The sequence below is a fragment of the Ovis aries genome, chromosome 9 (assembly GCF_016772045.2).
Source record: "Ovis aries strain OAR_USU_Benz2616 breed Rambouillet chromosome 9, ARS-UI_Ramb_v3.0, whole genome shotgun sequence".
Lineage (NCBI taxonomy): Eukaryota > Metazoa > Chordata > Mammalia > Artiodactyla > Bovidae > Ovis > Ovis aries.
Window position 1 is genome coordinate 13,219,342 of NC_056062.1, and position 24,599 is coordinate 13,243,940.

The 24,599-nt window shown below is 48.1% G+C and overlaps 1 protein-coding gene across 1 annotated transcript; it reads right to left on the reverse strand.

Annotated features, from left to right (window-relative positions):
- Positions 1-22,888, reverse strand: ZNF16 (zinc finger protein 16). Its single transcript, XM_060393546.1, has 5 exons — positions 22,602-22,888; positions 20,132-20,192; positions 16,928-17,100; positions 14,152-14,357; positions 1-4,441 (listed from the first exon to the last, which is right to left on the reverse strand). The coding sequence occupies exons 1-5, from the start codon at positions 22,886-22,888 to the stop codon at positions 2,682-2,684; spliced, it is 2,487 nt and encodes an 828-aa protein (XP_060249529.1). The 3' UTR covers positions 1-2,681.
- Between the last annotated feature and the right edge of the window lie 1,711 nt (positions 22,889-24,599).

Here is a 24,599-nt window from a genome sequence, read left to right on the forward strand (position 1 = left end):
TTTTTTGAAGGTATGAAAAGCTTTATTATTGACATAAAGGAGGTCTCTGAGGAGGGTAGAGAAGGCCTCTGGAACAGGTCTGAGGTGGCTTGAGAGCAAGAAGGGTCACCAGCCTGGGCCTCTACTGCGGTCAGCAGGAGCGGCTGGAGGGAAGGTCCCTGGGCCCAGGTGAGGGCCTGGATGCCTTCAGTCTCCTGCTGGCATCAGAGGGCAGAGCACTCGGCTGGCTTTTCTCCTTTTCCAGATGTGGGCACAAAATGAGGAGGATGAGGCCTCAAGGTGCCAGCCTGCTAGTCACCACTCACCCTGATGTTTGATGAGAGACACACCATGTTTCACTCAGCTAATTCAGAGCCTGTTTAAACGAGCTGTGTGGACTCTGCAGCCTGCAGCAGGTAAAACTGACAAGAGCGCCTTAGCCACTCTCAGTAAAACCTGGAACTCTGGAGGGGATGAGGGCATGCAGGGGAGGCCTCGTGTTGTGCCTAAGTATAGGGAGAGCCATCTAGAGAGCTTGATTAGTATTTGGGGGCATCTGTGAGGCAAGAGATTCCTGGAGCTTTTTACACCAAAGGGTTCAACTCTTAGGTGACAGCACAAGTTTGTAGAAATGTGCAGATGAGGCTGTTTGTGAGTCAAGTCACTGGGTGCTAAGACAACTGCCTGGTATTTGGCCAGTCATGCTGACCCTCCAGTCTGGCCCTGTATCAGGTTCGTCCTGGTTAGAAATGAGGAGCAGCTTCCCTCTGAGCTCCATCTTCCATGACAGTTGTCACTTCTCTGCCTATAGTCTTGGAACTCCCACTGCTGTTCCCCCGAAGTCATCCCACCCTGGAGCTCCCCAGGTGGACAGGGTCCAGCAGCGTGACATCTGGAAAGGGGCTGAGACTAGGTGAGGCTATTCCTCTTTCAGGTGGAACAGGCCAAAGGCCCAGGTTCAGCTCCATCCTGCACCAAGGCAGCTCGGTAACCCCTAAGTTTTATGGGTACTGCTTCTGTGACCCAGAGCGTAATGAGCAGCTGGGTACAAAGGGTCATGGGCTCAGGAGGTCCAGTTTCAGTAATTGCAGCTCTAGTGGCATATTGTATGGGGGAAAGAGGGCAATTTCTTGCATCAGAAGCCCTTGGACAACTGAGTGCCATCATGAGTGGTCCAGAGACTCCAGGAGGCCTAGCAGGAGGTGGCTGAAGCCCCTTCCGTGGAGCAGTCTTGCACAAATTTGGTATTGCACCAATTTTAGCCTCTTGTTGGAGGGATCTCTGACTGTAGCAGAGGATGTGACAGCGCACCATGTGCAGCAGGGCTGAGCGACGCAGGCCAGCAGCAAGCAGGCCAATCAGTGACAGAGTGGAGTAGAGGCGGACACAGATACTTACTGAGAAAAGGAATCATAAATCAAAGCCAGACTGACGGAGGAGGAGCGTGAAGCCAGAGGAGCTGCCTGACAGTAAGAATAGGAGCAGTCTTGTCAGGCTGAGGCCAAGTCTGGAAACTGTATCCCATTAGTTGTTGCCTGGGGAGACGGGGTGGGATGGCGCCCAAAGTGTAGGGGAGGGTATGACAGGGCCTCTACAGGGCAGCAGGGACAGCTGCTTCACGGGGCCTTGGAGGGGAGCCTGGGCAGCCTGTGCCACCCAAGCCCATGGACTCGCCTGTGCATCCGAGTCACCCCTCCACCCTCTCTTCTCTCCAGCCTCAAACCACCTCTCCCTCCACATTTGCAACTGCTGGCCTTGCCTCTACTTCCTTGAAAACTCAGAAGCCACACCTTCCCTTCCCTTCGTGACTACAAGCCACTGCCTCCTTTCCTTCTGGCACAGCGCGGAGGGGTCCCCCATTCTTCCCAGGACATGACCTCCCTGGTGGCAGAAGTGTGGCTTCTGGGCTAAGTTCCCCTGTGCAGGGAGTCGGGAGCCAATGCCCACCTCTTAGGGGCATTGTAAATGCCCCTTAGGTGCCCTGTAAATGTCTGGCGATGGATCCGGGAGCCTGACAGAGGAAGGCAGGAGCATGTAGAGCGGCCCCTGTTGGTGAGGTCCAGGACCAGAGCTCAGGAACTGCCTCATGTACAACTGTGCTGCAGCCTGAGTGGGGCCACAGGGCCTGGACCACCGCAGAGCAAGAACACATAACCACAGACTGAAGACGGACACCCTGGAAAGGGGGAGGCAGGGAGGGTCAAGTCCCATTACCAGGTAGGATGTGGGGCGGGGGGGTACGGGGGGTGACAGCAACCAGACCTGAAAACTCTCAACCTGACATGAAAACAGATACCAGCCACAACCAATGACAAAGGACTCAGTCCCTTGACTAGTGAGCACACCAAGGTCTGTGGTGGTCTCAAACCAAATGTCATTTACTTTCTTGGTTATGTTCCTTTACAGTAATAAACTCTATGGATGAGTGCACAGCCTCTATAATCCTTTCCCTTCTAACAAGCACAGCTGTCTCATAACAAACTGGAAAAACAAACAACAAAGAGAAATAGCTCACAGGAGACAAGGGTGATGGCAGGGGACTTGGGAGAAGGAGCAGGACCACAGGAGGGCCCCCAGTACAGTGTAGACGGTGGCCTCTGTGGACGGTGGCCTCATGGGTGGACAGAGTGAGTGAGAGCACCTCAAGTCTGGGGAGGGAGAGCGAGGCACAGCCAGGCGGTCAGGGTGAAGCGACGAGGGGTTCACTCCCTGGTGTGGATCAACTGGTGCTTGGTCAACTTTGACCGCTGGCTGAAGGCTTTTCCACAAGCCGTGCAGTCGTAGGGCTTCACCCCAGTGTGGATCCGCTGGTGCTGGATGAGAACGGAGCACTGGCTGAAGGACTTCCCACACTCACTGCACTGATAGGGCCTCTCGCCCGTGTGGATGATCTGGTGCTGAATGAGGTGCGAGCTCTGCCTGAAGCCCTTCCCACATTCAACGCAGGTGTAGGGCTTCTCTCCAGTGTGGACCTTCTGGTGGTGGATGAGGTTGGAGCTCCGGTTGAAGGCTTTGCCACACTGGTTACACTTGTGGGGTTTCAACCCATTGTGGATCCTCTTATGCTGAATGAGAGTTGAGTTCTGGCTGAAAGTTTTCCCGCACTCAGTGCATTCATAGGGCTTCTCCCCCGTGTGGACCCGGTGGTGCAGGATGAGGTTGGAGCTGCGGCCAAAGGTCTTTCCACACTCGCGGCACTCGTAGGGCTTGTCGCCCGTGTGCACACCCTGGTGCTGCACGAGTGCGGAGCTGTGGCTGAAGGCCTTCCCGCAGACGCCGCACTCATACGGCTTCTCCCCCGTGTGGGTGATCTGGTGCTTTTGGAGCACCGAGCTGTACCTGAAGGCCTTGCCACACACAGCACACACATGAGGCTTCTCCCCAGTATGGATCCTCCAGTGCTGGATGAGGCTCGAGCTCTGGCTGAAGGCCTTCCCGCAGTCACTGCACTTGTAGGGCTTCTCGCCCGTGTGGACCCTGTGGTGTTTGATGAGGTTGGACACCCGGCTGAAGGGCTTGCCACACTCGCTACATGAGTAAGGCCTCTCCCCGGTATGGACCCTCTGGTGCTTCCTCACGTGTGAGCTCTGGCTGAAGGCCCTCCCACACTCAGTACACTCGAAGGGCTTCTCCCCTGTGTGGACCCTCTGGTGGTTGACGAGGTTGGAACTGCGCCTGAAGGCCTTCCCACAGGCAGGACACACGTACGGCTTCTCGCCAGAGTGGATTCTCTGGTGCTGGATGAGGTTGGAGCTGCGCCTGAAGGTCTTCCCGCACTCACTGCATTCGTAGGGCTTCTCACTCACATGGGACTTCTGGTGCTTTTTAAGGCTAGAGCTCTGGCAGAAGGCTTTCCCACACTCAGAACACACATGCAGCTTCTCCCCATGGTGGGTGAGCTGGTGCTGAAGGAAGCCTGTGTGTGTGCTGAAGAGCCTTCCACACTCGTTACAGATGAAGGACTTGTGTCCAGTGTGCACTGTCTGATGCTGTGTAAGATCAGGGTCTCCTTCAAAGGTTTTCCCACACTCGCTGCATATGAACGGGCTTTTGGCCACGTTAAGTCCTGTGCAGCTGGGCAGGTCCAGGCTGCAGGGCAGGCTCTGTACGCCACGTGGATGGGGCCTCTCCTCCGCAGGAGGCCCCTGACACTCCACTGGGCTTGGGCTCCGGCTGCAGCTGCTCTTGATGTCATCCCAGTCCACCTCTCTCTCTCCTGAGGGGCTCCTGAGAAGCATCTGTGCAAGAGTGAAGGCCCCCTCCTGGTGAGGATGGTGCATTTGCCTCTCATCCTCAGAGACCCCCCAGTCTCTTTCTTCTACACCACCACGGAGCACTCCAAGCTCAGGTGTCTGGGGAGTATCACTGCCAGAGCTGTCTGATATTTCTACATGTGATTCCAAGTCCTCAGAAACTTCTTCCTTCTGAACAAACTCCTGGCCCTTAGTCCTGGTGTCCCAGCCTGAAATGACAAACAGAAAGTCTCATGGTGCCACCTCCCCAATGGTCTTCATGCTCTCTCCTTCCCTTTAGCCTGTCTCAGCTGAAATACCTCACAGAAGAGGACTTCTCTGACCACTGTTCCCAACAGGGCTCCATATCCCAAGGCTGGGGCCACGCAGGGGTGCTGAGTGGGTAGGTGAAGGGCACCCCACAGTACTCTCAGCCTCTTTGGGCCTGTTGCCCTCTGACCTGCCCCTCGATTCAGGAATGATTTCCATTCCCCTACTGGAACTTCTAGACTCTCCCCCCACAACAGCATTTTGTCTCCCCACGTCACCTGGAGGCCTCTATTCTCCTCAACAAAGACCCAGCTGTGTTGTATGCTCAGCCTGACTGCCCTGCCAATGTGTCTGGTGGTGGCAGTTTGCATTCTGGTCACCTGACTCATGGCCCAGCTGGAAGGCCCTGCACAGTGTCTGTGCCAAGACCCCCTCGGTGGAGCTTGACCATGTGGCTGCACACAGAGGCAACCTGTTTCACCCTCCTGCTGACCGTCAGGCAGGCCTGTCATCACCTGCAGGTGGGCTTCCATCTTCTCCCAGGGCCCCAGCTGTGGGGCACCAGCAGGGCTCCCATGTGTGATAGGGGCACAGTGAGGGCTGCAGGGACAAACAGGGCGGTCACTGCAGGAAACAAGGGTCTGGACAGGATGGCCCAGGGAGCCCCGCCCTCTCCTGGCTGCACAAGAAGGGACACAGCTTTTCCATGAAGGGTCAGGGAGGACCCATTCTGGGCTCTGCGGCTGCAGTCTCTGTCATAAGGTCTGCTCTGTTACAATCCTTAAAAAAGTGTGAACTGTTCTTTGCTTGCAGGTCATAAACAACTTGTGAGCTGGATCTGGCCTGTGGGGCATGGCTTGCTGACCCAACTGAGACAAGGTCATTGGTGTGGCTCCTGAGGGAGTGGAAATGGAAACTGCTTTTGGGGCCAGAGAAACTATTGGCCTGGAAGGATTTTACTGAGATGGGAAACAAGAGTGAGTCCTATGGGTAAGGGTGATGGCATTCTTGATTTGCTAGACTGGATAAAATTCTCTGCAACATAAGAATTACTGGAAACAATAATGAAAGTTCTTTTTTTGAAAGGAAATATAAAATCAGAAATATGCTTTAAGAAAAATTTTCATTAAAAACACTGGGTTTAATGGTGAAGGAAAAGATGTGTAAACAAACGCATTTGTTTGCCACACTGCCCCCACAAGTGTGGCACCGACTGGCCCAGCCAGCACACAACAAACCTGTTAGACTTCCCAAGAGGAAACAATGGAGACCTGTATGATTAGCTGCTCCCAGGTTTGTGAAAAGTGCCCCATCGGAGCCATGTTCACAAGTCCTTGCATGGCTGTGGCTGTCAAGGGGCCTAGCAGAGACTCAGCAGCACCTGCCCCGCCACACAAGCCCCCGGCGGCACCGCAGCCTCGGACGGGGGCTCCACCCCTCTCCGTCCCCAGAGGGGCTCTGTTTTCATTTTACTGTTATGTGTATTGAGGTGAAGTTAACAAACAAAATAACTGTTTTAAATGAACACTTCAGTGGCATTTAGTACATTTACAATGTTGTGCAACCAAAATCTGTATCTTGTTCCAAGACATTTCATTTCCATCACCTCAAAGCCCCGGTGCATTCGTCCGTATCTCCTGGCCCCCAGCGCCTGGTGACCACCCACCTGCATTTTGTCTCCACGGATTTACCTCATTCCTGACCTTGCGTGTGCATGAAATCATGACACACAACTTTTGATGTCTGGACTCTTCCTCTCAACCTAATGTTTCTGCAGGTCCAGTCACTGCAGCAGGTACCAGTGCCCCACTCCCTTCTGGCTGAATAATATTCCACGGTACAGACACAACACAGCTGGCTTCTGCATCCATCCACTGCGGGCCATCTGGGTTGCTTACACCTCTGGACTACTGTGAACAGTGCTATGAATCTGACGTCCATGTACTTGATGAGTATTTGCCTTGAATTCTGTGGGTATGTATCCAGCAGTGGAATTACTGGGTAACACGGTAATGCCGCGGCTTCCCAGGTGGTGCTAGTGGTAAAGAACCCCCGCCTGCCAACGCAGGAGACATGTGTTCAATCTTTGGGTTGGGAGGATCCCCTGGAGGAGGGGATGGCAACCCACTCCAGTATTCCTGCCTGGATAATCCCACAGACAGAGGAGCCTGGTGGGCTACACTGCATAGAGTTGCAAAGAGTCAGACACACCTGAAGTGACTGAGCAGGCACGCATGGTAACACTATGTTTAAACTTTGAGGAACTGCCAAACTGTACTCCACCATGGCTATGCCATTCTACATTCCCACCATTGTTGGTGTATAGAAACACAACTGACTTTGTCTACTCACCTGTACTCTGCAATTCTGCTGAATTTATTAACTCTAGCAGGTTTCTAATGCATTCTTTGGGATTTCCTATTATATATATAGGATTGTGCCTTATACAAACAGAGGTAGTTTTCTTTCTTTCTTCCCAATTTGAATCCCCTTTTTTTTTTTTTTTTTCTGGCCTGATTGCTCTGGTTAGAACTTCCAAAACAGAACTGAAGAGCAGAGGTGAAAGCAGGCAAATTTTCCTGATTTATGGGGAAAACCTTTTAATATTTCACTAATGACATGATGTTAGCTGTGGGTTTTTCATGAACGCCCTTTATCATGTTGAGGAGGTTGCCTTGAATGGAGTTCTCAGTGTTTTCATTATGAAAATGAATTTGGTTTTGTCAAACATTTTTTTTTTTGCATCAATTGAGATGATTATAGCTTTTCCCCTTCATTCGTTTAATGTGGTAAATGACACTGATTGGTTCTTATGTTGAACCACTCTTGTGTCCCTGGGTTACATCCCACTTGGTCATGGGATATAACACTTTTATTAACACTGCTGGATTCAGTTTGCTAGCATTTTGTTGAGGGTTTTGTATATACAGCCACAAAATGTCTTAATGTGTAATTTTCTTTTCCTGTGGTGTCTTTGATTATCCTTCCTCTTGTATAGTTTGCAAGCTTGACAAAACAGCATAAATCCTTCTTTAAATGTCTTGTGATGCCATTTGGCCCTGGTTTGTTAGTTTTAAAAGTTACAGATTCAATCTTTAATTGTTATAAGTGTGTTCTTACTTTCTACCTATTCTTGAGTCACTCTTGGTAATATGTCTCTTTTTTAGGAATTTAGCTCTTTCATGTAGGTTATCTAATTTGTTGGTGTGCAATGAAGGAAAGTTATGGCCAACCTAGATAGCATATTAAAAAGCAGAGACATTACTTTGCCAACAAAGATCCGTCTAATCAAGGCTATGGTTTTTCCAGTGGTCATGTATGGATGTGAAAGTTGGACTGTGAAGAAAGCTGAGTGCCGAGGAATTGATGCTTTTGAACTGTGGTGTTGGAGAAGACTCTTGAGAGTCCCTTGGACTGCAAGGAGATCCAACCAGTCCATTCTAAAGATCAGTCCTGGGTGTTCTTTGGAAGGAATGATGCTAAAGCTGAAACTCCAATACTTTGGCTACCTCATGCGAAGATTTGACTCATTGGAAAAGACTCTGATGCTGGGAGGGATTGGGGGCAGGAGGAGAAGGGGATGACAAAGGATGAGATGGCTGGATGGGATCACTGACTCGATGGACATGAGTTTGGGTAAACTCCGGGAGTTGGTGATGGACAGGGAGGCCTGGCATGCTGTGATTCATGGGGTTGCAAAGAGTTGGACATGACTGAGTGACTGGACTGAACTGCTTTTTACTCTTTTTCACTTTTGTATAGTTGGTAATAATGTCCCCATCCCATGTTCACTTGATTTTCAGTATGGTGTTTTTGTCATTTGTTAAATCATTTCAAAAAAACTTTTAAATACATTGATTCTCTTATTGCTTTTCCAGTCTCTATTTCTGCTCCGATGTTCATAATTTCCTTCCATCAGCTCTGGGTTTCATTTACTCTTCTCACAGACCCCTAGGATGTCAAGTCAGGTACTGCTGTTAAGACCTATCTATCCTCCTCCTAATATAGGCATTGACTGCTGTAAATTTCCACTCTGGGCTTCCCTGTATCCTGTGAGTTCTGGTAGTTTGTGGCTTTGTTTTCATTTGTCTGTATGTACGTTCTAACTTCCCTTGTGGTTTCTTCTTCGACCAACTGATTAAGAGTGTATGGTTTTACTTCAACATATTTGTGCATTTTCCAGTTTTCCTGCAGTTATTGCTTGGAGATGATACTTTATATTATTTCAACATTGATTGAGACTGGTTTTGTAGTCTAATATATGGTCTACATTGAAGAATGTTCCATATGCACTTAAGACTGTGTATCTGCTCCCTTGGGCAGAGGGTATATCTATGTCTATTAGATCTATTAATTATAGTATTGCTCAATTTCCCTGTTTCATTACTAAACTTCTGTTTAGATGTTTTTCTTAACTTTTGGAAGTGAGGTATTAAAGTCTCCAACTGCTACCGAAGCATCTCTTTCTTCGCTCAAATCTATGCATCTTTCATATGTTTTGGGGTTCTTTTTAGTGTTTACGTTTATCACTGCTCTATCTTCTTGATTAATTGACTTATCAATATATATCAAACTGTGATGCTGGAGAAGACTCTTGAGAGTCCCCTGGACAGCAACGACAACAAACCAGTCAATCCTAAAGGAAATCAACCCTGAACGTTCATTGGAAGGACTGATGCTGAAGCTGAAGCTCCAAAACTTTGGCCACCTGATGTGAAGACTCAACTCATTGAAAAGACCCTGATGCTGGGAAAGATTGAGGGCATGAAGAGAAGGGGACAACAGATTAGATGGTTGGAAAGCATCAACTCAGTAGACAGGAGTTTGAGCAAACTCTTGGAGATAGTAAAGGACAGGGAAGCCTGGTGGGCTGCAGTACATGGGGTCGCAAAAAGTCAGATATGACTAAGTGACTGAACAACAATCTTCCTGATTAATTAACTCATTTATCAATATATAATATCCTTCTTTTCTCTTGTACAGTTGTTTGACATAGTTTACTTTGTCTGATATTAGTATAGTAACCCCAGGTCTCTTTTGTTACTATTTGCGTGGAACATATCTTTTTCATCTTTCACTTTAAGCTTATTTTTTCCTTTGGAAGCCTCCTGAAGTAAGCCTCCTGTAGACAGTATACAGTTGGGTCATACTTTTTTAAATCCATTCTGTCCGTATTTGCCGGTTGACATATCTGCCTGTTGACATGAGTTTAAACCATTAACATTTAATTACTGACAAAGAAGGACTTACTTCTACCACTTTGCTTGTTGAATCTTTTCAATGTCTTTGACCTTTGTGTTCCTCATTTGATCTATTACTATCTTCCTTTGTGTTCAGTTTATTTTTTGCAGCATACCATTTGATTTTCTTCTTTATTCCTTTTGTGTATATTTTAAAGATACTTTCTTAGTTGTATCATGGCGATTATAATTAATACTCTAACATCCTAAAACAATCTAATCTGGCCCTCTCCCTTCAGCTTTTTTGGTCCCCTGCCCCATCTTTATTGAAATAAATTGCCATAGAACATCATGTAAGTTGTTATCTTTTTTTTTTTAATAAAGAAATGTATTTATTTTTGGCTGTGCTGGGTCTTCACTGCTTTGCATCATCTTTCTTTAGTTGCAGGGGTAGGGGGTGCACTACTCTTTAGGTGCAGTGAACAGGCTTCTCATTGCAGTGGCTTCTCTTGTTGCAAAGTATGGGCTCTAGGGGCACACGGGCCTCAGTGGTTACAGCTCACGGGTTCTGGGGCACTGGCACAGCAGCTGTGGTACACAGGCTTAGCTGCATTGTGGCACGTGGGATCCTCCTGCAGCAGGGATTAAATCTGTGTACCCGGAATTGGCAGGTGGATTCTTAACTTCTGGACCACGAGGAAAGTCCATCATATTAAGTTTAAAGTGCACAATGGGATGAATTGATACACATATATATGCAAATGATGACCACCATAACCGACATATCCATCACCTTGCACAGTAACGTGTGTGTGTGTGTGTGTGTGTGTGTGTGTGTGTGTGGTGAGAACTTTCAAGATCAACTCTCCTGGCAGTTGACAAGTACACTATACATTATGAACTATAGTCACCATGCTGTATGTTAAATCCTCAGAATAAAGCCACCAAGTTTGAACTGTTAACCAAAGTAGCCACAGTATCATAAAGAAACTCCACTCCTCTACAGATATGTTGCTACCTTTATGTTGTTGCAGTCACAAATGTATCCTTACATGTTATATGTTCAGTAGTATAGGTTTATGATCATTTCACACATTTGTCTTTTAAATCATAAGTGAGGTTATAAACCAATACAACAATACTAGCTTTTATCCTTACCTATGTGGTTAATTCTATCAGAGATCTTTGGTTCTCTGTGTAGCTTTGAGCTCCTGCCTAATACCCTTTCCTCTTAGCCTGTAACACTTCCTCTGACACTTCTCACAGGGCACGTCTGTTGGTGATAAACACCCTGAACTTTTGTTTGTCCAAGAATACCTTGTCTTTATTCTGAAAGATAATTTTGGCAGATGTAGAATTCTTAGTTGGCAGTTTCATTCTCTAAGCAGTTTAAATGTCATCCCACTGCCTTCCAACCTCCAAGGGCTGATGAGAAACCAGCTGTTCATCTTATTGCGGATACCTTATATAAGATGGTTTGCTTCTCTTGTTGATTTCAAGATTCAATCTTCCAACAGTTTGATTATAATGAGTCCTAGTGTGGATCTCTTTGACTCTGTCCTACTGGGAGCTTGCTGAGCTTTCTAGACATGTAGGTGCAAAGCTTTTTTGCATCTTTCATCAAATTTAACATGTTTTCCACCCCTTTCTGTCTTTCTCCCCTCTTTCTTGGATTCCCATGTGTGTCCCACTGAGAGGGTAACAGGCAGGAAGGCTAGGGGCCCCAAGAGAGGAAATAGGCTGCAGGTGTCAGACATTGTTTCTCTCTGTCTTAATCAGCAGGAGGAAACAAACCACAGTTGTCAGATTTTTTTCCCTTCTCTATACAAAATTAAAAGGAAGTTTCTTTTAAAATTCTGTGTTGCCATAATGACACCTGGTTCCACCTGAACTTAACTTTTCTCAAACCTGAGCTAACCAATGAGTTTTTCTTATGGAAATGTTTTTCTTAAGCTATGTTAATGAACTATGTATTTATCTTAGACTCTATCTTTCTTCAAGTCGGTTCCACCTAAGACTTAGAACTGATAATGGCTCAACAAACCAGTATGTTTTACTCACGGAAATGTTCTCTTAAGCTATGTGAATGAGACTATGTATTTGCTTGGAAATATGCCTTTCTTCAAGATTCATGTCAATTGTTGTATGGCCCGAGATGACTCACCTTGTGCCAATGTTATCTCAAAACGTATGTTGTGGGTGAGGGGCCTGGTGCCACTCTTGAGTTTTGAGACATTTCCTTTTAGCAACTTGCTAATAGGTATATAACTTCTTGCTAAAACCTAGCAAGGGAGCACTTTTTCTGCCCCCTTCTGATGTCTATGTCAGAAGCCTTCTCTATCTCTTTTATACTTTAATAAATCTTTATTACACAAAAGCTCTGAGCAGTCAAGCCTTGTCACTGACCGCAGATTGAATTCCTCTCCTCCAAAGGACAAGAATCCCAGCATCTTTCATGGCTCAGCAACAGCCTTTCACCATGAGTCTGTTAGGCTCTGTTCACTTTTCTTCAACCTTTTCTCTTTCTGCTACTCAGACTGGATAACTTCAAGTTCACCAATTCTATAGCCTGCTCACACCTGCTATTGAAATCCTCCGGAAAACTCTTCACTTCAGTTTCTTTAGCTCTCCCTCTAGGACTTCTTTATTTTGACTGCACCACGAGGTTTGTGAGATCTCAGTTCCCTGGCCAGGGATCGACCCTGTGCTCCATGCAGTGCCAAGCAGGGCCTTAGCCCCTGGAGCACCAGGAAGTCCCAGCTCTAGGACTTCCACTCTGTTTCTTTTTATAATAAATAAAATGTGAATTGTATATTTACAACTATCTCTACTGACTTTTTCAGTTTGTTCGTGCATAGATTTTAGTTCCCTGTCCATGGTTTCTTTCAGATCTTTGAGCACATTTAAGACAGCTTATTTATAATCTGTTAAGTATCTGCGCTTTTTCAGGGACACTTCTGTCAATTAATTATTTGACATAAGCAGCTGTATTTTCTGCTTATGTGTATTCTTTATGATTTTTTTGTTAAAAACTGGACATTTGAGAATATTTACTGTGCTCCGCTGGGAAACTACTTCAGCACTAATTATTACTCTCTGTGGCTCCTGCTTCCACAGATCACAGAGATCAGCTGGAGGTGACACTACAATCTTTATAGGTCTTTTCTGGGTATACCTTCTATCCTGGGTCTGTACATGGCTTTCTAAATTCCCTGACATACGAGGGTGCTTTTGAATGTCCTCATTTCTCTGCCCTTCCCTCCTGGGCTTTAGGAAGTTGACTGTACTATTAAGTGATGTCCCAAGTGCCTAAGGGAGTTCAGTTCATGTTTCTGTGTTTTGAGCCCAGCACTTTCCACCAAGTAATTCTGAGTTAGGCAACACAGAGACAAACAGTTGGATTCAATTCTTTTTCCAACCCCACATAGGGAAGAACAAAGTGATTTCTGAATAAGTTCTGCTCTGCTCCCTCTGGGTCCCACACTAGGAACACAGGATGCTCACTTTCAATATGATGCTGAACCAGGAAGTATCTGCGAAGCTTTCATTTTTAAGTTGCCTTTTTCTTGATTCAGCATTTGCTTGGTTGCTGTAAACCTGTTTTCTAGATTTCTGACTACGTTGGCCCTGATAGCTTCTACTTGTTTTTGTTTTAACAGTTTATGTGAAGAAATGGGTGTTTGGAGCTGCCTATTCCACTATTTTGCTCTATAGTGGCTTTTAAAACATGAGCTACCATCAACCTGTGTTTTCCCTGGAGCAAGGGTCTTGATATAACTCGCCATTCTCTGCCTGGCACACCCTTGGTCATCTGGCAGCAAGTTTTTCCCTCAGAGCCACTTCTTGGCCCCATCATGCCTCTCATCCTCTACCCATCTCATCCTTCCAACACACCTATGACCATCTCTGCCCCTAGCCCAACCTTCTCTGGCCACACAGAGTCTGCCCAGGATACTCTGCCCACATGTCCTCAGTATAATACTTCCCATGTAGGTGTATTCTTGTAAAACAGCCATCATCAGATCCCAGCAAGGAGAGCTAACAGTGTGTAATCCCTGATCCCTGCTGAAAGGGCCACAGAGGAGGCAACTTGGTGAGGTGTCTTCAGGAAGGACTGTCTGGTATCTAACAGGGATGGGAGCAGCTGGGCAGTGTGAACGCAGCCAGGAGGGAACAGGGCCAAGGCCTGGATTAGGGCAGAGACCTCAGGGCAGGCCTACCACCAGTCTGGCAAGGAAGTTAGGCAGCGCTCAGCTGGTGATCATCATGTCACACCCTCTATTTCAGGTGAAGAAACCAGAGTCCCGCTCAGGGCACCAGGGCAGCCAGGTGCCAGGCCAACTTCCTCTCTGACCTCCAGCCTTGGCCCTGCAAGTCCACAAGGCGCTCTGCCCAAAACGCTGACAGGACACCTCCAGAGGTAAGTGCAGGGGAATGTAGACCAAGTCTCCCCAGAACAAGGGCATCAGTGGGGAATGCACACCCAGTACCTGGCTGCTGATGGTGAGGGGAGGTGGCTCCTGGCTCAGCGTCACCACAACAGAGGGAAACATGAAGTGCAGATCCAGCGTGGGTCTCGGCAGGAGCATCACTCCACACAGGCCTGGGCTCTAGGGGTCCAAGGGGATGGTCCAGGAACTGAGAGCTCCACTGCTGCCTCTTTAGAGCATACTCTGAAGCTGGGCATGGCTGGGACCTGGAGACCAGCAAGGACACAGGTGAATGTGCAGAGGGGCTAACTCCAGGGATTCACTGGCACACCAAGCAGGGGTCACTTCCTCCACCCCTCACCCTGAGACCTCAGGAAGGCCTGATGATTGATACCACATTCTCTGATCCTGGAACCAATGGAGGTCAGCCAGCCAAGGAGACACAGACTCACAAGCCAGGAACACAGGTGGGAAGGAATGAGATACTGACCACAGAGCAAGGTGACCCACAGTGTCTGTGAGCACATCTGGAAGGGCCCAAGACTGCCATGGTAAGAGAAAGCAGCTCTCACGGCACCTGCATCTGCTGTGGGCCACCCTGGTCCTGACACAGTGCCCTGAAAGTGGCCCAACTGACCTTCCCAGGGAGCAGCAACTTCAGAGGCCGGGCTGCCAGGGGAGCCTCAGCACGGACATGCGCGGAGTCATCACAGTGCCACTCTACTGACCAGCTTGAGCTCTGCTGCCCAGCAGCACCCACAGTGGTTGTCCCCATCCCACCCTCCTGGGCTGCCCTCCCACTGCACCAGTGGCTGGCTCCCTCCCAGACTCCTCCTTAGGTCCCTCTTCACGCTGGTGTCCCAGGATTCACTTCTGCATCCACATCAAATTCCCTGGCTAATCTTTCCAGTCCTGAGGTACCAACATCCTTTACCCCATGAAGACGTTGAAGACTGGGCTTATCTCCAGCTCTAACTGGTATCTCCAAGTAGGGAGGCCTGCCCAATCAGGCACAGGATGGGACCCCATATGGACAAGTTACTGATTTTCTCCCCCTCCCTACTACCCTGCCTCTGAGCAAATGCACCATGCCCTGACCAGCATCCCACCTAGGAGGGGGCAACATCCCTCGGCCCCTGATTCACACCGCACCATGAGCAGGTACCACTGACCCCTCTGTCCTTCAGTAATGAAGACGAGGCAGGAAATGTTGGCAGACACTGCCTCCAAACCCTTGGACTGACTTTCTTCTCTTGGACTCATGCTTTCAGTGTTTCCAAAACACCCACTATATGTCAAGGTATTCTGAGGACAGTGTGACCACCACCCTCACGGATTTCAGTGGGGAGACAGATAACAGCAAATGCATCAGTGAGATGGGCAGGTGCGCTGGGCAGAGAAGGGGCAGAGCCTGGGGCAGGTGGGCATTTAAACCAGGTCCTGGCTGGAAAGGCAGAAGGCGGCAGAGGTGAGACAGGACAGAGGTGTGAACGCACCTCAGAGGCAGTTCCTGGGGGAGGCGGGGGTGCACAGACTGGACGAGGCTTTGACTACCTGAGGAAAGTGAGGCACCAGCAGCATTTCTCCACTGGGAGGCAGAATTAATGAAACATTTCAGGAAGATTCACCTGGCGTGGCCGCTTGGAGAGACAGTGCACAAGCAGGGAAAACACTGACTCAAGGCACTCATCCATGCAGCAATAGAACAGAGCAGGGGGAACTTTCACTCTCTCTCTCCCATGGGAGAGTCCATCCTTTGTAGTATTTATTCAGTTCATTTTAAAGTCTTGAGGTTATCATCACTGCCTCTGAACAGGGGCACAGTCACATAGCTCAAAATTCAAAAGGTTAAAGAGACCATAAGGTGAAACATCCCCCAGCCTGCCACAGTGCCCATTCCCAGTTTCCAAGATGCCCATCCTGGTTACTCTAAGCTTACACAAGCAAACATGAGTATGTTTTCTTTGTCTTTTTATTATAAATTACACCAAACTATGTCATTTTACATCTTGTTCTTCCCACTTTAGTAGTTGTGGGATCCTGTCCGGGAGGTAGCAGGATGCTCCTCCCCATCCATGTCCACATCCTAATCCCCGGGACCTACACTACACAACAAGAGAGATTTTGCCGAGGAAATTAAGGCTACAGGCCCGAATTACCTGGTGGACCCAATCTAATCACGCGAGCCATTGCTGACTCGGATGCATGGATCGTGCGCAAGAAGTGGGGTCTCCAGGAGATAAGGACAGTCAGCAAGGAAAAAGCAACCTCAGGAGTTGGATTCTACCAATGAGCTTGGAAGCAGATATTCTCCTGGCTAACGGCTCACCTGGTGCTAAGCAAATACACAACTGTGAGAATTACCAGCCACTACTCCACGACAGACAGCCCCAGGATGGGCCTGACCCATCCTCAGTCCCACTCCCCTGGGGGAGAATAAATCCGTCCCCGTTCCGTGAGCCCCCTCTCCACCCGGAGGGCGAATCCACCACCGACTGTGCCTTCAGGCAGAATCGGGCGCCAAGCGGCAACCCCATTCATTTCTCCCCCGGCTCCGGACAGCTCTAACGTTTGCACCAATTCCGGAGGCCCTTCCTCCGCCCCAACCACACGCGACAGAACACTATTCGCGCACACCTGCCGGTCGCTCTGCGGCTGCCTCGCCGAGCGGTCCCGCCGCCCGGCTCCAGGGCAGGGAGTGCTCGGCTCTGTCGCACAGCGTCCACAGGGCGCCCCTCACACGCCCTCCCGTCAGGGGCCCTCCGAGACTGCAAGCCGCCCACGATTCCACGGCCCCACGCGCACCCGAGACAGGCCTCCCGCGGCCAGCACCCACCGCCGGTGCATCGGAGTCATAGGGAGCGCGATCAGCAACGCGAAAACGCCACCACGCGAACAGCCGCCGCCTAGAGCTGCTCGGGGAAGAGCGCAACCAAGAGATAACCGAGCTGCTCGGCCTCGAGGCTGTGCTTCGGGAGTCCCGCCTCGACTTCCGGCCTGCGGACCCGCCTAGCCCCGCCCAATGTGGCTGCTCTAGGCTGAGGGAGGAGAAGCGACTCGGCGGCTCCACTGCTGACCCGGGACCAGCCCTCCCCATGCCTCCGCGAGGTGCTGGGAACCCTGGGAGCCCCGCGGATCAGTGGGTTGGTGCAACAAGCCATTATGAATGCAGGAAGGACCAGGGACTTAGATACATAGGTACCTGCAATCAAAACAGGTTTTGGTTGATAAAAACATGATGCTGCATGAGGAGGAACAATCCCTCCATCAGTAAATGAGTGCCTAGGTGTCAAAAGGCTCACTAGTTATATAGATAATACACATTTTGTGGGCCTACCCATGGAACATCTACATAAATTGACCATACAGTTAGACCTTGATGACAAAAGATGCCAAGTGCAGATTTGTAGATGACAACACAAAGAATACAAATATTTTAAAGTATGCCTTTTAAACTATCAAGATTAGACTAGATATGTAATAAAAAGTTGACTCCCCAAACTCTAACTGTTGGAGTTTATGAAACACTGTCTACAAAACCTTTGGATGAAAAGTGATACCAGCTGGAAAATTACAGACTATTTATAAAGCAATGAAAGCAAAACACTTTATTCCACATCTATAGAACTCAGTGTAAAGTATAAAATATAAAATATCCACTAAGTATTTTCCAGACAAAAATATATAAATATATCACCTTAAATACTTTTTCTTTATTAAAGAAGGTGAAAGGATTTATCTTAAAACTTAGAAAAAGGAACATTTCTCTGCATTGGCAATAAGCAATCAGAAAATGTAACAAAACATGAAATCTCTTCTACAGACAGCAAGACACTCTGAAATACTGGGGAATTAACAAAGAGCACTCAAGACACTCAAAGAGCACTCAAAGACTCAGGGTTGGACATTGCTCAAATGGAACTTAATACGTGGCAACAGTAGCTCCACCATAAATGGCAAGAGAGCGGGTTGTTCATCAGAAAGTGTTGAGAAAACGGCCTCCCTCAATGGAGAAAAGCAAAAGCAGACCCTGACCTAACAACACACACAGTGGTGGTCTCTAAATGAGCTACAAACCTACAAATGGACAGCAAGGAATGAGTGAAATACAAAGGAAATATTTTTCAGACCCTAGGATGGAAGGGATGCTGTGAAACCACTTCATATGACTGGGCTGGAAATGCTAGGACCCTAGGTAATGCTGGTCAGCACTTGAAGTTCAAATATTCTTCTCTTATGTAAAGTCACAAGTCTGTATGGCAATTTCCCCTAGACAGTAATCAGAGACCTGGGTTCCCCACCTGAGGATTTTCCACTGGCTAATTCAGAGGGAAGAGAACGGGTAACAGGGATAACGAGCTGCTTCTCCACTCTTCCTATGTAGTCCCCGCTGCAGCAAGATGTAGCCCCTGCCAAGAGAACAAACCAAGTCCCATCCAGTCCCTGAAGCAGCTCAGCTGAATCCCTCTGGACAAGGTGCAGCTTCTCCACCAGGTCCTTGAACTAAAGGTGACCTGGCCTGTGCCTTACGCCCAACTTGCAGTATGGAGAAGGAGGAGGATGGCAAACAGCAGCATCCAAGCTGCCTGCCGTGTCCAAGGGTTAGTCTGTTGTGGGGCTGCTGTGCATATGGTGTGGATACTTTAAATGCAATGATTGCACACACTTAAGTGAGCTGAGCCATTGTCTCTGTGCAGGGTGTGCAGCGTCCCCTGTGGGCAACTTTACATGAGTGCTGGAGGCCCTCTCCTGGTGGGGAGGCATCCCCGGGACAGCACCCAGTACCCATACTCAGCTCCAGGAGGAGAGCTATGGACCCTGTGCCTCACCAGGTCTGACTTGGCTCTCCAGCACCTTCACTGTCCATGACCTATCCTCATACCCACCTGAGAAGTGAGGCAAGAGGCTGCGCTGATCAGGACTGCCCAGATGTAGAGGGGCCACTGATTGGCAGTTGGGAACTAGGTTAGCTTCCATTTAGTTCCACATGCAAAGGTCCCATCTAGTCATGGGTTAAAGCCCTGGGTCCCCTGTCTTGTGTTCATTGCTTTCTACGTGCCTGCTCTCCTCCTGTCTCTCTCCAGCTCATGGTACCCTGAGACCATCTGCAGTGCTGGGCTTGCTGACCACACAGGCACAAGTCACAGGCCACAGGCAGTGGGAAACTCCCTGCCAAGCTGTGCTCTCCTCCCCCTGTGCCTATATCTGTCTTCCTGAAGCCTGAGTCTCTCTAGGGGGGCTCTGCTGAAAGTGGCAAGAAGGAACCAATCCTCACCAACAGTCCAAACAATTCTGAACCAACTTCTCTAGGGTGATGGTTATAGTCGTAACTAGTCTACTCCTAATGTATCTCAAGCAAGGGTCATATCAAATGTTGTGCCATACATAGCAAGGGTCACCAGCTTCCACCTGTAACACCTCTGCCCTCACTTCAGTTCAGATCAGTTCAGTCGCTCAGTCATGTCCAATTCTTTGCAACCCCATGGACTGCAGCATACCAATCATCTCTGTCCATCACCAACTCCTGGAGCTTACTCAGACTCATGTCCATGGAGTCAGTGATGCCATCCAACCATCTCATCTTCTGTCATCTTCTTCTCCTCCTGCCTTCAATCTTTTCTAGCATCAGGGTCTTTTCCAATGAGTCAGTTCTTCGCATCATGTGGCCAAAGTACTGGAGCTTCAGCTTCAGCATCAGTCCTTCCAGTGAATATTCAGGACTGATTTCCTTTAAGATTGACTACCCTCACTGCCTGACTATTAAGCCAACTGCACATGGAGTAGGTTCTGTTTCAGCACCAACCTACTCTCTGGTATCAAGTACTGGATTAGTTAGAATAAAGTTCAACTGATGTAAAGTGGCTTCAGTGCGGCAGAGGGCTGTTTGTGCCTTTTCAGGGCTGTATGCCTGAAGAGGGAGGAGCATGGGCCCCACCCTGCCCAGAGCTCAGTCACTATTTCAGCCAGTAGGAACAGGACAAGGTGAGACCCTGAAGATGCACAGGTCCCTTCAGCCTGTGGACCACATGACACATCTCACAGCATCGCCCTTGGAAACATCACCTTTGCTTGGATGGGCAAGTGTCAGGTAAAATTCCACTCTGAAAAGGACAGGGAGAATGAAAACACAGTGAGGAAGATGAACAGGCTCTCCACATCCACCACAGGGAAAATAACATGGTCCACACAAAGCCAGGCAGCAGCAACAGGAAACAGAAGATGAAAAACATAGATATCCAAGACAAAACCCACAAAAATGTGCCCAGCGAAAGGACATTTGAATAGACCGTGGCTGATACTAAGATAAAAGGTAAAGGTCTATGGACTGAGTCAGCACTTTTGTTCAGCAATTGATAACCATCATTATCTCTGTGTATTAATTACAGTTTTAAGAAATGTCAAAGCTATTTGTGGTAAAGTGTGCTTAGGAAGAGTATCACCAAGAGGTGGACTTTCCTACTAGCTTTTCAAAATTCTCCAATGAATAAAGACCAATACAACCTCTAGATATACAAGAGCCTGGGAGATAAGGCCTGAGCCATAGGTCAAGTCCATGTAAGGAGGGGAGGTCCGTTAACTTCTAAGAGAAAGTTTCTTTGAAAGCAGGGGAAGTGGAATAAACTTATTACTGAAAAGTGCCTGAACAGCTCATACTGCTCACTCAACTGCATTCTCCCTCTGCCTCACTCACAATGCACTGCCCATTGTACCCCCTCCAGGTCCAACTCATCTGTCCCCTCCAAAGGGTAGGCACACGTGGTGCCAGCTTCTCATCAGACTCCCAGAACCACTTTCAGTTGCCAGACTTGTTTCCAGAGCTGCCTGTCAGGGACTGTTTCTGCTGAATCTCTCATAACCTATTCCAACCATTTTGATGCTAATCTTTCCTCCACAAAAAAACTAGATGGCAGTACCATAGAAAGTTCTGGAGAAGGGTTCTGAAGACATGGGAGGGAACTCACATGAGGAACCAGGGCAGCAACTCTGAAGACTGTGCTCAGGAAATTAGCTCCCAGGAAGCAAGCAGCACCTCAAGCACCAGGCGGCAAGAACACAGGCACCGAGACACCACTGGGCCACATTGCCCAGGGGAGGGCAAAGCATGTCTGCAGCTCACAGTCAGGATCCAAAGCCGACAAACTCCCCACACAGCAACCGTAACCAACCCATGGGAAGCCAGCTGGTGCCATGACTTCATCAGGAGGACCTGCCTCCCCCACCAGAGTCTCTCAGTAAGAGGCCACACAGTGATAGGGACAGATCTGCCCACTCGCCTCCTCTCCCCCAGAAGTGGATGGAGATCACACCAACACAATTTGTCAGCTGTCTCCCAGCCCCTTGCCAGCCTGTGTCCACCTGAGTTCAGCCCGTAGTAAACCCCAGTTTACAGGAGTCTCTTGACTTTTCAGCAGGATGTCAACAGTTTGAATTTACACAGGAGTCTCATCTAATTTCTTAACAAACTTTGCAATGTGCCTAAGGCTTCTCAACCAAAAAGGGACAACCCCTTTGAAGTTAAAGTTATCACATCCCTCACAATAGAACAAAACATTTGAAAAGGCCCTAAAAGCAAACAAATAAGAAAACCTCAGGACTTCCCTAGTGGTCTAGTGGTTAAGAGTTTGCCTTTCAATGCAGGCAGTGTGGGTTGGATCTCTAGTCTGGGAGCTAAGATCCCACATATCTCGAGGCCAAAAAACCAAAACAAAAGCAGAAGCAATATTGTAACATCTTGAACAAAGACTTTAAAAATGGTCCATATCAAAAAAGAAAAAGAAGAAAACCCCAATCCAGTTCCATCAGGCTTGAAAGTCCATGGATCCCAGTTACTTTTCTTGAAGCTGAAATAGATGATGAAGATGAAAGAAAAAGGCAGGGGATAATGAAACACTTCATTGTACACTAAGGCCTGGTGTTGTAAAAACATGATCTAAGAAAATATATTTGAGCTGAACTGCGTTCATTTAAAACACTCAAACAGAGAGCTATCCTCTGAATCTGAAGGAAGGCATGCTGCCCTGGAATGTTTACCATGTAATCTGGCAACCTGCCTTCAGTAAGCAGCACACTGACAGTTTAATTCCTTAAGGGTTGAATTTCCAAAATGAAAGTCATAAAGTGAGCTTTCTCATTAGTAGGGCTCTACTGCTGTGAAATAAGGAAGAATTTATGACAGAATGGGTCACTCTGCACAGGGCAACTTCTGCTGCTGCAGGAATGCTGCCTGCGCACCTACCAGTTTCCCACAGTCATCATATAGATGGGCTTGCCCTCCACTGTGGAGTCTGTGTGCTTCCCTATGATTAATAAGACCTCTTCTCAGGCAGAAGGTTTCCCCACATCTACTACACATGTAAGGTTGCTCTGCACTGTGGGTTCTCTGATGTTGAGTGAGGTGACAGCTTTGTTGGAAGGATCTCCCACATTCAGTGCATTTGTAGGGCTCCTCTCCAGTGTGGATTCTCTGGTGCTGGAGGAGGGACAGGCGTGCCCTGAACACTCTCCCATACTTGGTGCACATATAGGGCTTCCCTCCATTGTGAACCATCTGATGCTGAGTAAGCTGAGAATGCTGGCTGAAGCCCTTGCTGCACTTGCTACACCAGTAAGGATTCTCATCAATGTGGACTTTGAGATGCTGAATGAGGAGGGGGAAGACATTGAAGGCCTTCCCACACTCACTGCATGCATAAGGGCTCTCCCCAGCATGTATTCTTTGATAGTGGATGAGACGTGTGCTCTGGCTGAAGGCTTTCCCACAGTCACCGCATTCATAGGGCTTTTCCCCTTTGTGCATCCTCTCGTACTTATCATGATTATCTTTCCAAAGGTCTTCCCATAATTGTCACACTCGTGGGGCCTCTCTCCAATGTGAACCTTATGATGCTGCACCATGGAGGAGAGCACGCTGAAGTCTTTGTCATACTTACTGCACTTATAGGGCTTCTCGCTACTGTGTGTCCTCTGATGGTGAATGAGACTAAAACTCTGGTTGAAGGCTTTCCCACACTATCACACTCATAGGGCTTCTCTCCAGGGAGAATTTGCTGATACTGAATAAGGTGTCCATTGTGACTGAAGGTTTTCACACACTTACACCCATAAGGATTCTCCCTGGTGTGAATACTCTGATGTGGGATGAAGCAAAGATGAGCCCTGAAGAGTTTTCCACACTCATTGCAGACATAAGGCTTCTCTCCAGTGTGAACCTTCTTATGTTGAATGTAAGCACTGTAAGCACTGATGGAAGGATTTTCCACATTCACTACACTCATAGGTCTTCTTCATGTCTGAGTTCTCTGCTGTTGGATAAGAGAAAATCACGTGCTAAAGGCTTAACTGCATTCAACACAATCATGGGGCTTCTCTCCAGAATGGGTTCTCTGATGCTGTCTCCAGAAGTCCTCCCCACACTCCACACATGTGTATGGCTTCTCTGCACTGCATACCCTCTGATGATGGATCAGGTTGGAGACATAACTAAAGGCTTTTCCACACTGACTGCACTCACAGGGCTTTGCCCCACAGTGAACTGTAAGAGGCTGAATGTAAGGTGGATGTGTCCTAAGAGCTTTCTCATGTGTGTCATACTCATGGAGTCTTTCTCCAATGTGAGTGTTACAGTGAATTCTCTGGTACTCTGAGCAAAAGCTTTTCCATACACAGCACAGTTTTCAAAGGGTTTTCTGGACTGTTAATGCTCTGGTTCTCACTGAAAACTGAACTCTGCCTGGGCACTTTCACAAAAACATCTGCATGACAAGCTCATTCTCCTACACAGACACCCTGAAGGTTAAGGAGGTCCACAGTTGACTGCAAGTTTTCTCCACATGACATACTCTGGGAGAGACTCTCCCTGAAGATGGCCTACTGTTTTTGTCAGGATTCACATCTGCAGTGCAGTCTTCAGCAGCACTGAGCTCTGGGCCTCTCTCCTCTTTGGAGGTCCTCACACCTGCCACTGTCACTGGCCTGAACTGGGTCTTCTGGGAGAATTCCTCCTTCAATCCCTCTACTGGAGGTTTCTCCCAGCAATTCTGCATCCCTCCCTCCATTTTAGATATCTCTTCAAAATCAGATCCCTTGGAAATACTCCTTACATGTCCTGATTTTGTTCTCTAGAAGTCCACTTTTTCAGAAATTTCCTGCTTTGGAGCCAGTTCTGTATTTTCCATCCTATATTCACAGCATAAAAGAATGGAAGAAAGAGTTATTCATGTTTTATTGCAGGAAATACTTAAAAGCATAAAGTAGGAACACTTATATGAACCAATTATCTCCTAGGATGATTTAGATTCTCAGAATACAAAACCAAAAAATGACCTCACTGGGAAGAGAAAACAGAAGGCAAAGACAGAGAAGCAATTGCTCAGAGCCATGAAAGCTGGCATGGGAGGGAGGGAGGGAGAGAAGAAACCCAAGTTCAAAGACCTCCCTCTGAGATGGACTAACAGGCACAGATGGGGCAGGAGCTTCCAAGTGTGACCTGAGGAAGAGATGCCCTCAGA